The 14,461-nt window shown below is 40.0% G+C and overlaps 1 protein-coding gene across 1 annotated transcript in view; it reads left to right on the forward strand.

Annotated features, from left to right (window-relative positions):
* The window catches only part of WDR35 (WD repeat domain 35), a 2,872,164-nt gene that overhangs the window by 157,573 nt on the left and 2,700,130 nt on the right, over nucleotides 1–14,461 (forward strand). Inside the window, exon 2 of the mRNA XM_044065775.1 lies at nucleotides 1,261–1,378. Within this exon, the coding sequence (XP_043921710.1) occupies nucleotides 1,261–1,378 (118 nt within the window). The remainder of the gene's footprint in view (nucleotides 1–1,260; nucleotides 1,379–14,461) is intronic.

Here is a 14,461-nt window from a genome sequence, read left to right on the forward strand (position 1 = left end):
ATTTGGGATATTCATTTAAGAACTCCAGAGAGAGACTGAGCATTTTTTATTTTCTCTTTGACCTGACGAGAACTTCCACTCTCCACATCTGCTTGCTCTGTTAAGTAAGTTAACTAGGGGCAAAGTAATTTTTCTTAGATGTATTCAGGAATATAGTGAAGTATAGCTTAGATGTTTTCTTTATTTATTTGTCACTGTCCTGCAGTATTTTTGATTTTGAACTCTGATGTGACTGTGATTAATTACCGAGTATTTTTTTTTTTATTACTTGTTATTAAATGTATTTAAACCTTTCATTGTGGCTAATCTGTCTAGAGATATTTAGGTTTTCAGATTGCTTTCATATTTATTTGGTGACACTGTACAGGCCATTTCTAATAACCTTGCTCTTGTCAATCTACCATTTGGATTAATAATAACATTGCACAGTAAGATTGGATACCCTTTGTTAAGGGCCTTAGAGTAGCTGATAAGGAGTGGCTGGTGGCAGTCAAAACTACCTTATAGTCTGGGCAGAAGGAGGCATAGCTAGTAAACCTGTGCCAGCCTTTCCCAGGTGTGTGTGTGTGTGTGTGTGTGTGTGTGTGTGTGTGTGTGTGTGTGTGTGTGTGTGTGTGTGTGTGTGCATGTGTGTGTGTGTTTTTATTTATGTATGTGTGTATATATATATATATATATATATATATATATATATCAAATCTCTGTGTGTGTGTGTGTGTATGTCAGCTGCATGGACAAGGACATGAAGCACTCCTTGGACAGAGAGTGTGCTGGAGTTCTTGACTTGGCCACTCAGCTGAGATCTCAATTTTATAGCTGTGCCAGTGGGGAGTTTTATTGGGGATCTGGAGAAAGAGGGTGAAATCAGCCCCAGACTGACTGTGGCCTCTGTGTGCTCTTAAGGGAAATTACACTTTACTGTGTGTGTACTTGTCATCCTCCCAATGTACGTCCTCCACTGTTGCATGTGGTGAGGATTGAGGCTCCGTGATTACTGGGCCAGTGTTGGGGAGTCACACACATACAAGGTCTTCTGTACAGGTCTTTATGAATCGTGGATGGCTTTGGTATGTAGCTGGTGCACATTTGCTTAATAGTTTTTAAGGTCATAAAGTAAGTGTAAGTAACTTTTTGTTACACTACGTTTTGCATTGCTTATTCTTGCCAAATTGTTGAATAATTGTACTGTTGAATTTGCTGAAATAATGCTTAGTGTAGAAAGACTTTTATGATCTGAAAGAAACGTTTTCTTTTCTAAAGATTGCAATTCCTAACAATATTCGATTGAAATGCGTTTCCTGGAACAAGGACCAAGGTTTTATTGCCTGTGGTGGAGAAGATGGACTTCTTAAAGTTCTGAAATTGGAAACACAGACAGGTAAAGACTGCTTAGTGACAAATTAATCTGAAAGAAAGTATCAGCAAATTGCAGACATTGAGCTTTACTCAGCAAGTAGCTGGATCCATCAGTAGGTTTTAGATCAGGATTGGTTAGGAGATGACAGCAGCATTAACCATCATGTCAGTCACTTAAGATATCATATGGCATTACAGTGGCATAAAAGGCTTAGTAGCTCCCATTTCCTCATTATTAACTCATTGCTTCTTAGGCACTTACCCCCTTACTTCTTTGTGCAGTAGTGAATTCTGAAAGTCTAATCTAGACAAATGTGTTTGTAAAGGTTTGCCTCAGACAAAAAAACTAAAAGTAACATAGCTGTTCTTCTTAACTCAGCTTCACAGTGGTACCTTTCTTGAGCTAAGAGTTGTATTTAAAATTTAATACTATGTAGGGTCTTTTCTTTCTGTGAAATGTCATAACTTTTCATTTTTAAGCGCATGAGCTAGACCCATAGTGTCAGCAGCTATATCTTTTAAAGATGGTACAGAAATTGTAGGGGTTAGAAGTGCAAACTGAAATGAAGGAGCAGTTCAAAAAGTTTTCTTTTTGTTTATGTATTTATTTTTTGCCCAACAGTTAGTTGCAACAGCTAACTGTTTTTGGTTTTAAGTACTAAGGTGAAACATTTCTGTTTTATTTGCTTTACATTTGTGTATTTTGTAACATAATATTAGAATTAGGGAACTAAAAATACATTTAGTAACCTAGTGAGCCTGAACTTGGTAATTGAAGTCTGCTAAACTGGATTAATTTATCTGCTCTCTGGATATTTTCTTTACAGTGTTTCTAATCTCAGTTGTACAGATGAGTCAAAAGTACTAAAGTAATAAACTGGCACTTAATTCAGTTTATTTTTGGCAGCAACATTTTCTTAAAGGTTTAGCATGATTTTTAAAGTTTGTTGCTTAACAGCGGTTAATAAACTGTGCAATCTCTTAACAGCTTGTCAACAGTAACACTACAACCATGACTGTTCCTTAACAGCCTGGTACACTTTATTGAAACCAAGGTTGCCAGTGTCTAGATTAAAATGCTTTGTGTGTGCATGTATGCATATGCGCACGTGTATGCATATTGCGTGTGTATACTGTTTTCCTTAGTAAATCAGACTAAGATTTTTTTTTTGTAGGCTTTACACAGGAAAATGTATTAAACCACATTTTATATGTAGGGGATGGCTGATTTTTCTTTCATTTTAGCATATTTAACAGGAGTACATAATGTATATGCAGTTTATAACTTACAAATTGGAAGTTTTCTTCATGTGAAAGTCTCATCTTTCTTCACTTGAAAGTCTCATGAAACAGAACTCGTCATCTTTTTAACACAGTCCTTTGTGTAATCCATTGATATTCTTCGTGTTTCAATGTTGCAGTCATCACATCTGGGTTATCTGCCTGCAGGTAGCCCTCAGTCGGCCTGAATACCAGAGTCTTTGGATTTCTGCGTCGGATGCTGTCACTTCTTCCATGACGTCAGGTCGTTAAGGGTATAAAACATGCAGCTGACGCCATTACATCAGTCTTTCTTGCCGTGCAGTGCCCGAAGCAGAAGCAGTTCGCAAGTGCCGGTCGGCCGCCTCCTGAAATTTTCATTTTTCGAGTTTCAGACCTGAAGTCTTCTAAAAGATAAGTACCCCATTGGGGATCCTTTGTTCTTGCTCTAACCAATGTCAGAAAAAAATTAATAATTGTTTTGCCTATGGAAAGCAAATACCTCAAAGAGAGATTTTCATTCTTACTGAGTCACCTGTTTAGGCCCACACCATGACGTCCCTTACTGTCGGTTTAGTGCCTTGCTCAACGCCCAAACCATTCGTTGTCGGGCTATTTCTTTGCTAAATTCTTTCACTGTCTATCTCCGTATTCCGAATGGATAAGTTATCCAACTACTGATCTTCTGAAAAAACATAAGGATAAAGACAGAGACAGCCTGCATAGGTCCAAAACTGTCGACGACACTACCATTAAGCTAGTCACCAGTCTGCCGGTATTCAGTGAGGTGCTTTCGCAGCCCCTGATACCAGCTTCTACAGAGTCGCAGGCCTCTACGAGACCCATTCGGAGTCTGGTATGCCGCGAGATGCTTCTTTGACTATGGAACCTGTGGATGTCTCTACCTTGGATGGGTCCAGAGCCGCTGTGCAGGCACAGGCTTCTGAGGGTGTCAGAAAAACCAAAAATATCGAATTTCTCAGGTCTAGAGTTCGCACTATGCCTAGGAAACAGTTGACCAAAGCACATTCTCAGGCCCACATGCCACAAAAACCAATGCTTAGAAAGGCTGAAGACCTTATTACTTTAATTAGGGGAAGTCAGCCTTTCCCCTCAGAAAGACCAAGAACTGATTTTCCTTCTGATTCTTCAGATCAGGAGTCTGATAACTCTGACCCTTCTGATTACCAGGACATACTGTTACCTACCTATGAGGATTGTTATGCAGTGGATTCCATTCCCCCTGCTTCCCCACCATAAGATTTTCTTTTGGTGAAAGCCTGCATACCCTTGGAGAGCATTTCCGCTGGGAGAGCCAAGACTATTCTCAGTCCAAAAAGAGACTCATGGAATTTTTAAACTTGCCTCAGCACAGTTCCTCTGGCTATCCCTCCTATTCTGGAAATTGTAGATGATGTCTTCTTGGAATCCAGCCTTACCCCTGATACTTTGCCTCCAGCTCCCAGGAAACCTGACAGGTACTATAGAGTACCTGACTCCCACAAATTCCTCTTTAAGAATCCTGCTGCGGATCCAGAGACCATTTCCCAGGGACCTAAAGGCATTAAGGCTACTACGGCCAAAAATCCTACCCCTTCGGACAGGGATTCTAGGGCTTTAGACAGATGGGGTAAGAAGGTATACACCTCTGCTACGCCTGTCGTCAGGACTTTAAATTGCCAGTTTCATATGTTAAAGTATCAGCAACATATTATGGAACTAATTAAACGACAAATGATGTTGATTCCTGATTGTGCAGAACATAAAAATTTACAAGAGTTAATGCATTCTGCTAACCAAGTTGTAAACATACTTTGCAATGTGGTTTTGATGCCTTAGAAGCATCTTGCAGGGCTGCTGTCACTGGGTCTGTTCTTAGCAGGCATGCTTGGCGTAAGGAACAAACCTTGCCAGACCACGTCAAAGCAAAATTACTAGATGCGCCATTAAATCAAGAGCGTCTGTTTGGCAGTAAAGCAGAAGTCCTCAAAAGGATGGAGGAAAAAGCTAAATCCATGCAAACTGTTAAAGATGTCTTACAAGTACAGCCACCTAGATTCAGTAGGAATTGGCCTTCTAAAAACTGGTATTTTCCAGTCTCTCCCAGACCTTCTCAGTCCAAACCCAAGGGCAGCAGACCACCAAGACTACAGTCTCAGGGTATGCACAGATCTAAGCAATGGAGTGCTCCCATGTCCAAATCAGGGAGTAGTAAGCCGCCATCCTAAGGTAAAATCTCACAATGACATATCCTTAACTCTTCCAAGCCTTGCCCAAGTAGTTGCACCTTTAGAAGGGAAACTGGGAGTACATTACCCAGGACAGATGGGTCTTAAACATTGTTTCCCAGGGATACAGATTCCACTTCCACTCACTCCCAACCCCCAAGCAGATGGCCAGACCTCCCCCCAAACCAGTGGGCAGAGGGCCAAAAGCAAGTACTTTCTCTTCTCAGTATCAAGGCTATTCAACCTGTCCCAGCAGAACAAAGAGGATAAGGCTTTTATTTCGGACTGTTTCTGGTACCCAGATAAGAAAACTCGTGGCATCCTATCCTGGATCTGTCTGATGTCCTTCAAGGATGCATCTGCAGTCATAACATATGGGTTGTCCTGCCTCAGGCAGCCCTTCGGTCGGCCGGATTCCAAAGTCTGGGTCTGGCCTCGGCTGATGTCGCACTTTGCCCGACGTCACAGCTCCTGGGGTATAAAGGCATCAGCTGACGCCATTTTCCTCAGTCTTTCTTGCCGTGCGGTGCCCGAAGCAGAAGCTGTTCGCAAGTGCCGGTCGGTTAGATCCAGAGATTTCAGCTACCGAATACTTCGAAAAAAGCTAAGTACCCCGTTGGGGACTCTTTCTTGCCTCAGCCGATGTCAGACAAAGTAAATAATTCTTTAACTTGTGGGAAACAAATACCTCATAAGGATTTCCATTCTTTCTGCCTTCCCTGCTTAGGCCCAGACCATGACGTATCAGCTTGTTTAGCCTGGGCCTCCTTCAACCGACGGACTCTTAGATGTCGGTCGGAGTTTGCAGAAGAATTTTTTGGATCCGCTTTTGCATATAAAATGCCGTCGGAGACTCCGACTATGCATTTGGCCAAAAAACGCAGGGAAAAGGACCGACACTCGCGGCCCGCGGTTTCGGCTGAAACCACGGCTAGGCCTACCGCGAGTGTCTCGGTTTCGGCTGAAACCGAGCCCTCGGTTCTTCCTACGACAGAAACCTTACCTCCGACAACCGAGGCCAGAGAGGCCCCGGCTGAGTCGGCATCAGAAATCCCTACCGAAGCTAGCGCTCAAGATTTGTCCGACACCATTCCTTTGGACATATCTACACCTGCACGTGGGGCAGCTAGGCCCCCAGCTTCTATGTCTATTAAGGCCTTCTCCAGGGCTAAAGCTGCCAAACTTTCAAAAGCTTTACCTGCCAAATCTACCTCTCAGAGGCCTTCCTCAAGTTCTCAGATTCTCAGTCTTGCTGAGGACCTGATATCCTTGATTAGGGGTTCCCAGCCTCACCCAGACAGGGCCTCCCAACCACCACCAGACAAAAGGCCTAGGACTGAACCCTCTGAACCTGTCTCCTCTGACTACTCCACAGATGGATCTGATTTGTCAGACCATCAAGAAGGGGCCTATTCTCCTTACGAGGATTCAGATGCTGAAGATTCTATCCCTTCTGCCTCCCCTCCTGAAGAATTTTCCTTTGGGGAAACCTTGCACTCTATGAGGGAACACTTTCAATGGCAGGGTCAGGATTTTTCTGATTCTAGAAAAAGGCTAAGGACTTTTTTACATTTGCCACAGCATAGGCCCTTAGCCATACCACCAGTGCTAACTGTAATTGATGATGTGTATAATGAGGTTAGTTCTGCACCTGATTCTCTTCCTCCGGCCCCTGCCAAACCTGACAGATATTACAGGGTCCCGGATTCTCACTTCCACCTGTATAAAGCCCATGCAGCAGATCCAGAAACTATCTCACAGGGCCCAAAAGGTGTTGCAGCTACCACTGCTAAAAATCCCCTACCCTCTGACAGAGAGTCTAGAGCATTAGAGAGATGGGGTAAAAGGTTTATACATCTGCTACTCTATCTGCCAGGGCTTTAAACTGTCAATTCCATATGATACAGTACCAGGAATATTTGTTAGAGCAGCTGAATAAGAAGATTTCTTCTCCTGAACCTTTAGACCGTAAATCCCTTCAGGATTTGGTACACAACTCTCAGCAGGTCAGTAATCATTTCTTAAAATGTGGCTATGATGCACTGGAGGCTTCATTTAGATCAGCTATGACTGGGGCAGTAATTCGTAGGCATGCCTGGCTAAAAGAACAATCCCTGCCAGACCATGTCAAGGCTAAGCTCCTAGATGCTCCAGTGGAGAAACAAAGTTTATTTGGCTCCCCTGCACAGGAGATTCTAAAGAAGGTGGAAGAAAAAGCTAAATCTGTGCAAACAGTAAAGGAATTTCTACAGGTCCAACCTCCGAGGTTCAGCAGAAACTGGCCTTCCAAGAATTGGTCCTTTCCAGACACCTCCAGAGCACAGAGAGGCAGGAATAGACGCCCTCGAGGCAGAGGTCAATCAAAAGGTGCCTACAGGGGCCGTCAGTGGCAGCCTGCCAACCAGAGGAGTACTGCCACAGCTGCAACTGCAACCACTAGCACAGGACAGACACAATGACTTGACTCTGATTCCGCCTACCAGGGAACAACTGGAAGCTCCCCTGGGCGGAAAGCTGGCTTTATTCTCAAAAAACTGGCATTGCATTACAAAGGACTCATGGACATTGCAAACAATAGACAAAGGATACAGGTTTCACTACCACACTTTACCAAAAAGGAGCGGAATGCCAAACCTACCACCAAATCAGAAGCCAGAGGCTTTCAGACAAATCAAAAATTTACTTCAGATGAAAGCGATAGAAAGGGTACCATCTATGGAACAAGGCCAAGGATTTTACTCCAGACTATTCCTTGTACCAAGAAAAGAAAACCAATGGAGGCCTATTCTCGACTTGTCCGCACTGAACACATATCTCATTGTACCAAAATTCAAAATGCTGACCCTACAGCAACTTCTTCCCATGTTGGGCAAGGAGTCTTGGCTGGTGACTCTAGATCTCAAGGAGGCATACCTGCACGTCCCTATCTGACCAGATTGCAGAAGATACCTCAGATTTCTTGCAGGATCAGAGCATTATCAATTCTCAGCATTGCCCTTTGGCTTATCTACTGCACCCAGAGTATTCACGAAATGCCTGGCATCAGTAATTGCACATTGCAGACTTCAGGGAATTCAAATCTACCCATACCTGGACGACTGCCTAATACAAGCGGACAACAAGACAAAATTGATAAAGGATTTGGCCTATGTCATACACCTGCTACAGGCCTTGGGATACACAGTCAACATCCAAAAGTCAAGACTAGTGCCATCCCAAAGGATAACCTTTTTGGGTGCAGATCTGGACACAATAACTCAGATGGCTTTTCTCACAGAAGAAAAACAAAACAACTTCCAGATTATTTCATGACTTTGACAAGACAAACTCAGCTTACTGCAAGGAAAGTCCTGCAGGCCCTGGGTTTCATGGCATCCTGCATAATCTTGATCCCACATGCCAGGCTGCATATGAGAAAACTACAATGGTACCTAAGGAATGTATGGTCTCAACACAGTCACAGTCTAGAAACCATGATACCAATCATTCCATGCCTTCAAAAGGAATTCCTGTGGTGGGCTCAGGCCTGCCAGTCCAACAGAGGGTTGCCTTTCACGAAACCAAAACCAAGGCAGACCATCACCACGGACGCCTCAGACCTAGGATGGGGAGCACACATGGAGGACAAATGTATCCAAGGTCTATGGTCTCAAGGACAGTTAAACTTACACATAAACCAAAAGGAGATGCTGGCAGTGAAGCATGCAATCGAGGCATTCAAACCATTCCTCCAGCAAGGACATCTGCTGATAAGGACGGACAACACCACAGTCATGTGGTACATAAACAAACAGGGAGGCACGCATTCCTACCCTCTATGCCAGATGGCAATGGATCTGTGGAACCTAGGCCTGAACCTCAATATCCAGCTGCAGGCCATATTTGTACCAGGAAAAGAGAATTCACTAGCAGACAGCTTAAGCAGGACTGCCACGGATGCTCACGAATGGATGCTGCATCCAGACATTTTCAAACTCATAACAAAGAAATGGGGATTGCCAGAGATAGACCTGTTCGCCTCCCCTCTCATCCACCAACTGAAGAAATTCTGCTCAAGGACATACCACCCACAAGCCTGGAGGGTGGACTCTCTCTCTTTCAGCTGGAATGCCCTAATAGTGTATGCATTCCCACCTCTCCCATTGATGTACAAGGTTCTTCTGAAGATCAGGGAAGAACAGCCAAAGGTGATACTAATAGCTCTGGACTGGCCAAGACAACACTAGTATCCGCTACTGAAAAACATGTCTCAGGAGAACTCATGGCCTCTACCCCTATGGCCTCTTCTTCTAACGCAGAACAATTTCAAGACCCTGCATCCAAGCTTGAAAACTCTGCAACTAACTGCCTGGAAAATTGCTTGAAACCAAACCAAGCTGTCTTATCTCAGAGGGTCAAGGACATTATCCTGTAGTCTCGCAGACCTTCCACAAGGAAAGCATACTCAGCTAAATGGAAGAGATTCCTCATTTGGAGCACATTAAAGGGCACAGATGTTACAGTGGCAAACCTAGCACACATCCTAGAATACTTAGCAGAATTGTTCCACAATGGCCTGTCTTACTCTTCCATTAAGATTCATGCTTCAGCAATTTCAGCAGAATACAATATGGATCCTCCTCTCTTCTCTCACCCTCTACTCAGACAATTTCTGAGAGGAATCAAAAATGTTAAACCTCCAAGGAGACCCCTCTACCTGCATGGGATCTCAATTTTGTGCTGGAAAAATTGACACTACCCCCTTTTGAACCAGCAGCATCAGCAGACTTACAGTTTTATCTTGGAAAACTGCTTTCCTTCTGGCAATCACTTCAGCAAGAAGAGTATCCGAGCTACAGGCATTAATGGCAGTGCAGCCTTTCATTATTTTTCACCAGGATAGAGTGTCTCTGAGAACCAATCCAACTTTCATGCCAAAGGTGGTATCCAGGGTATCCTTGAACCAAGCCATTCATTTGCCTACGTTCTTCCCTAACCCGCAGAACAAAGGAGAGAAACTCTTGCACACCTTGGATATACACAGACAGCTACGCTACTATCTGGACAGAACTAAAACTAGCAGAAAAACTGACCAACTTTTTGTAGCCTATGCAACTGCGGTGCAAGGAAAAGCAATTTCCAAGCAGACAATTTCAAAATGGATAGGAAATTGCATTCACTTTTGCTACTCTTTTCATGGAAAGACAGCTCCTGAACATATCAGGCCTCATTCCACAAGGGCCACAGCCACCACTACAGCTTTCCTTCGAGGGTGGCTACCAAGGACATTTTAGAAGCTGCTACTTGGAGCTCCGTGCATACATTTGCCAAGCATTATAATCTACCTTTATACTCCAGATCCCGAGCAGGCTTTGCAACTGCAGTTTTACAGGGGATCTTAACTACACCATCCTTATCTTAGTACCTCCTCCCCAGTTTGGCTATGGTATTCTACCCATATGTTATGACTGCAGATGCATCCTTGAAGGACATAGTACAGTTTTGTACCTACCATAAATGTAGATGTCCGATAGGTATGCATCTGCAGTCAGGATTACCCTCGGGCGTACAAGGATGAACACAGGATAGCAGCAGATTTCTTCAGCTCCACCAATTTCATTACATTGACAGGAATTAATTACTTAAAAATTAATTCTTGAAGTAATTTTCTTTCTAAATATGTTTGTTTTATATAGTTCTTGAACTATATCTAAAAAGAAAGGAAATCTTAATAATATTCCTGTCAGAAATTACTTTGGAAATTTTCCTGTCAGTTTATCAGTCTGAAATGAGTTCCAGTAAGACAAATTCTCAAGACTCCAGCATCAAGAAAGAACTTCAGTCTCTGATAATTATAGTACAGCAACTTACTGCTAAGATGGATAAAATGGATACTAAAATAGACACTTTCATAGAAAAAACTACAAAACAAATAGACTTGTTACATATGGACCTGCAACAACAGAAGATCCAGATGACAGGCATAGAAGAAGCTGTGAATGACATGGAAAATAAAATACAAGAACAGGAAATCAACATTGAGTTTCTGCTGAAACAAAATACACATTTACAAACAAAGCTGGATGACCTGGAAAATAGATCTAGGCGCAATAACATTAGGATTTTTGGACTGCCAGAAAATATTGAAGGTAACAATATTACTTCTTTTTAACAACATGGCTCCCTAAAACTTTAGATTTACCAGAAGCATTCTCTTTTGGTATCGAAGAGCACATAGATCTATAGCTAATACTAACTCTAACAAAAACTATCCTAGATCAGTTATAGTTAGATTTCTATCATCTTTGATAAAGAGATGGTTCTTAAATCTGCTTGGGCTAAAGCTCCTGTTAAGTTTAATGAGACAACTGTGCGTTTTGACAATGACTATTCTTCCATGGTAATTGCTAAAAGAAAAGTTTTTCTGCCACTAATAAGGGAGCTTAAAAAGCACAGTTTAAAACATACCTTCTGTTTCCTGCCAAGCTTAAAATCTTCCTTCCTGATGGTCCTAAGGTCTTGATGATTTAGACTCTGCTTTACTGTTTGTCAAAGAAAAAGGATTTTGGATAAAATAGAAGAAATGGAATGGGCTAGTTCTTTATTAAAGAGATTGGCAACTGAAGCTTCCTGGAAGACTTCAGAGAAGAAGAAGAGACTAAAAAACAAATGATTTGTTATATGTTTTTTTTCTCTCATCATTTTAGTTCATTATTAATCTTTTGAATATAGTTCCTGCATTTCCAGAAAGCCACAAATATTTTGGAAAAGATTTAATCAAAGTTATTCTCTATGTGCAAAGAAATGTTTTGTTTCATAACCAGTCAAAATGCCTGAGGATTTAATGGCAGGCTGTGACTCGATTTGTTTTTCTTTCTGAAAAAAGTAAGGTTAGTAATTTGATACATTTTTTATCTTTACCTTTTTTTTTCCTTCTTCTTTTATTATTTTCTTTGTTTAAACAATGACATTCTATTTAGATTATGTAGTGGGTAAAGGGTGGGGGAGGGCAGGGCGAGAACAGTAATGAAAATATCATTAATAGAATAATAACATATTTATTTCTTGTAAAAGTTTATAAGTTCTTCAAATGCTATTTCTAATTATACTTTCTTGATTATACTGCTTATGCTTGTTTGTAAATAATCTGTCATGCTTTATCTAATAATAATCAGAACTAAATAAGAGTAAATAATATGTTTTATTTTTAACTCTATTAATATAAACAGTAAGTAACATTCCATTGTATATACTTCTTACAGCTTTCTCTTACATTTTTTATTTCTGCCTCACTCCCTTTTATTTTCTACTCTCTTTTCTTTTCTTTATTAATATATAGAAATGCTTTAGACTGTGTGGGCACAGTGAATAATAGGATTTGTATGAAAATTGAGTTGGGAGAAGAATGCTGAGTTTTATTGCTTGTTGGTAATTTTGAGTTTAATTTCACTTGCATAGAGGCTGTGATGATCTGTGGAATACATTGTGGAGGTTCTGTCATGTTTAGATGCATTTACACTGCTAAATGAATGTTTGTCACTAGTTTTTAATAAGTTTCACGCCAAAATGTTAAGAGAGACAATCTGGGATGTGGGCTGTCTTATGCACAATGTCCTTGAGTTACCACAGAATCTTCAAATCACAGAATTCTCACAGAGAAACTGAAAGCAGTTAGTATAAACATTGACAAGGTTATCACACTGACATACCACAGATTCAGGAAAAATACTCTGTTCATAAAATATGTCAGTTATAATGAGTTTAAATGATGTCGTTTCTTGTAGTAAGTAAATGTCTTATTTTAGAAGGCATAAAAAATGAAACATTTATTTAAATGTTTTTGAAAATCTACTTAACAGCAGCATAATAATCTGTGTTAAAAATTTGTGTTCCAAACATATACTTTACTATAACTCATTTAATTCATCTGATTGACAAACATAAATAATCTTATAACTCTATTCTGGAAGAAATGTCATGTGATATATTTTAAAGCAGTAGGTTAGCATGATTGTAAAATCTGGTTACCAATATGTGTTTGCTGTGCATTATTTTGTATAAAGCAGACAGATTTATTCTAGGGACAGCAAGTAGGATAGTGCTCTACTAACACACAACTCAGTGAGATCAGATATATATATATATATGTGTGTGTGTGTGTGTGTGTGTGTGTGTGTGTGTGTGTGTGTGAGTGTGATGGCTTTTTTTTCTGAGAATCTGCATAACTATCCAATATGATTTATAATAATTTCTATGAATACAATATTTTACTCTATTGACAAAATGAATGTTTGCCACAAGTTTTAATAAGTTTCCCGCCAAAATGTTAAGGGAGACAATCTGGGATGTGGGCTGTCTCATGCATAGTGTCCATGAGTTTCCTCAGAAGCTTCACTCACAGAATTTTCACAGAGAAACTGAAAGCAGTTAGTATAAACATTGACAAGGTTATCACACTGACACACCACAGATTCAGGAAAAATACTCTATTCATAAAATATGTCAGTTATGATGAGTTTGGATGATGTAGTTTCTTGTAGCAAGTAAATATCTTATTTTAGAAGGCATAGAAAATGAAACATTTATTTAAATGTTTTTTGAAAATCTACTTAACAGTAGCATAATAATCTATGTTAAAAACTTGTGCCCCAAACATATACTTTACTATAACTCATTTAATTCATCTGATTGGCAAGCATAAATAATCTTATAACTCTATTCTGGAAGAAATGTCATGTGATATATTTTAAAGCAGTTGGTTAGCATGATTGTAAAATCTGGTTACTAATATGTGTTTGCTGTGCATTATTTTGTATAAAGCAGACAGATTTATTCTAGGGACAGCAAGTAGGATAGTGCTCTACTAACACACAACTCAGTGAGATCATATATATATATATATGTGTGTGTGTGTGTGTGTGTATCTATGTATATATGTGTATGTGTATGTGTGTGTGTGTGTGTGTGTGTATATGTGTGTGTGTGTCTGTGTTTATGTGTGTGATGGCTTTTTTTTTTTTTTTTTTTAGGTAATAACGCAGGTGTTTCTGAGAATCTGCATAACTATGCAATATGATTTATAATAATTTTTATGAATACAATATTTTACTCTATTGACAATAATGAGTTTAAGTAAATGCTCATATACAAACAATTCAAGAATTGTTTGGAAGCTGTTGATAGAATTCACATGACAGAAAATAGATGCATCTTAATGCATGTAATGTCTGAATCATATTAGCCAAAGTTTTTGATTTAAATGAATGTTAGAACATAATTTTCTCTCCTCTTGATTTCTAACATTAAGATTATTTGAATGCTATTAGAATTCAAGTGTTATATATTACATAGATCTATATAATAGTATGAACAGTTTTTAAAAAAAAAAAAAAAAAAAGTTTATTTTAGTTTATATGATGCTGTTTTACCAAATGTGTAGTTTTGTCTTGATAGATAATTGAATTGAAAACTGTTAACCTCAGTTAAATATAACTAGTATTAAATTGATAAGGTGGTAGCAGAGGTACTGCTGCTTAGGGTAGGGGGTTAACTTGAGTAGTAAATACTGCTCTAAGTTGGAGTTTTCAACTCCCGGCGGGATGCAAGGTTTAATCCTTACATTATTTTCACTTGTTCAT

Source organism: Protopterus annectens, chromosome 1.part0, assembly GCF_019279795.1.
Source record: "Protopterus annectens isolate FY-2018-M chromosome 1.part0, PAN1.0, whole genome shotgun sequence".
Taxonomy (NCBI): Eukaryota; Metazoa; Chordata; order Ceratodontiformes; family Protopteridae; genus Protopterus; species Protopterus annectens.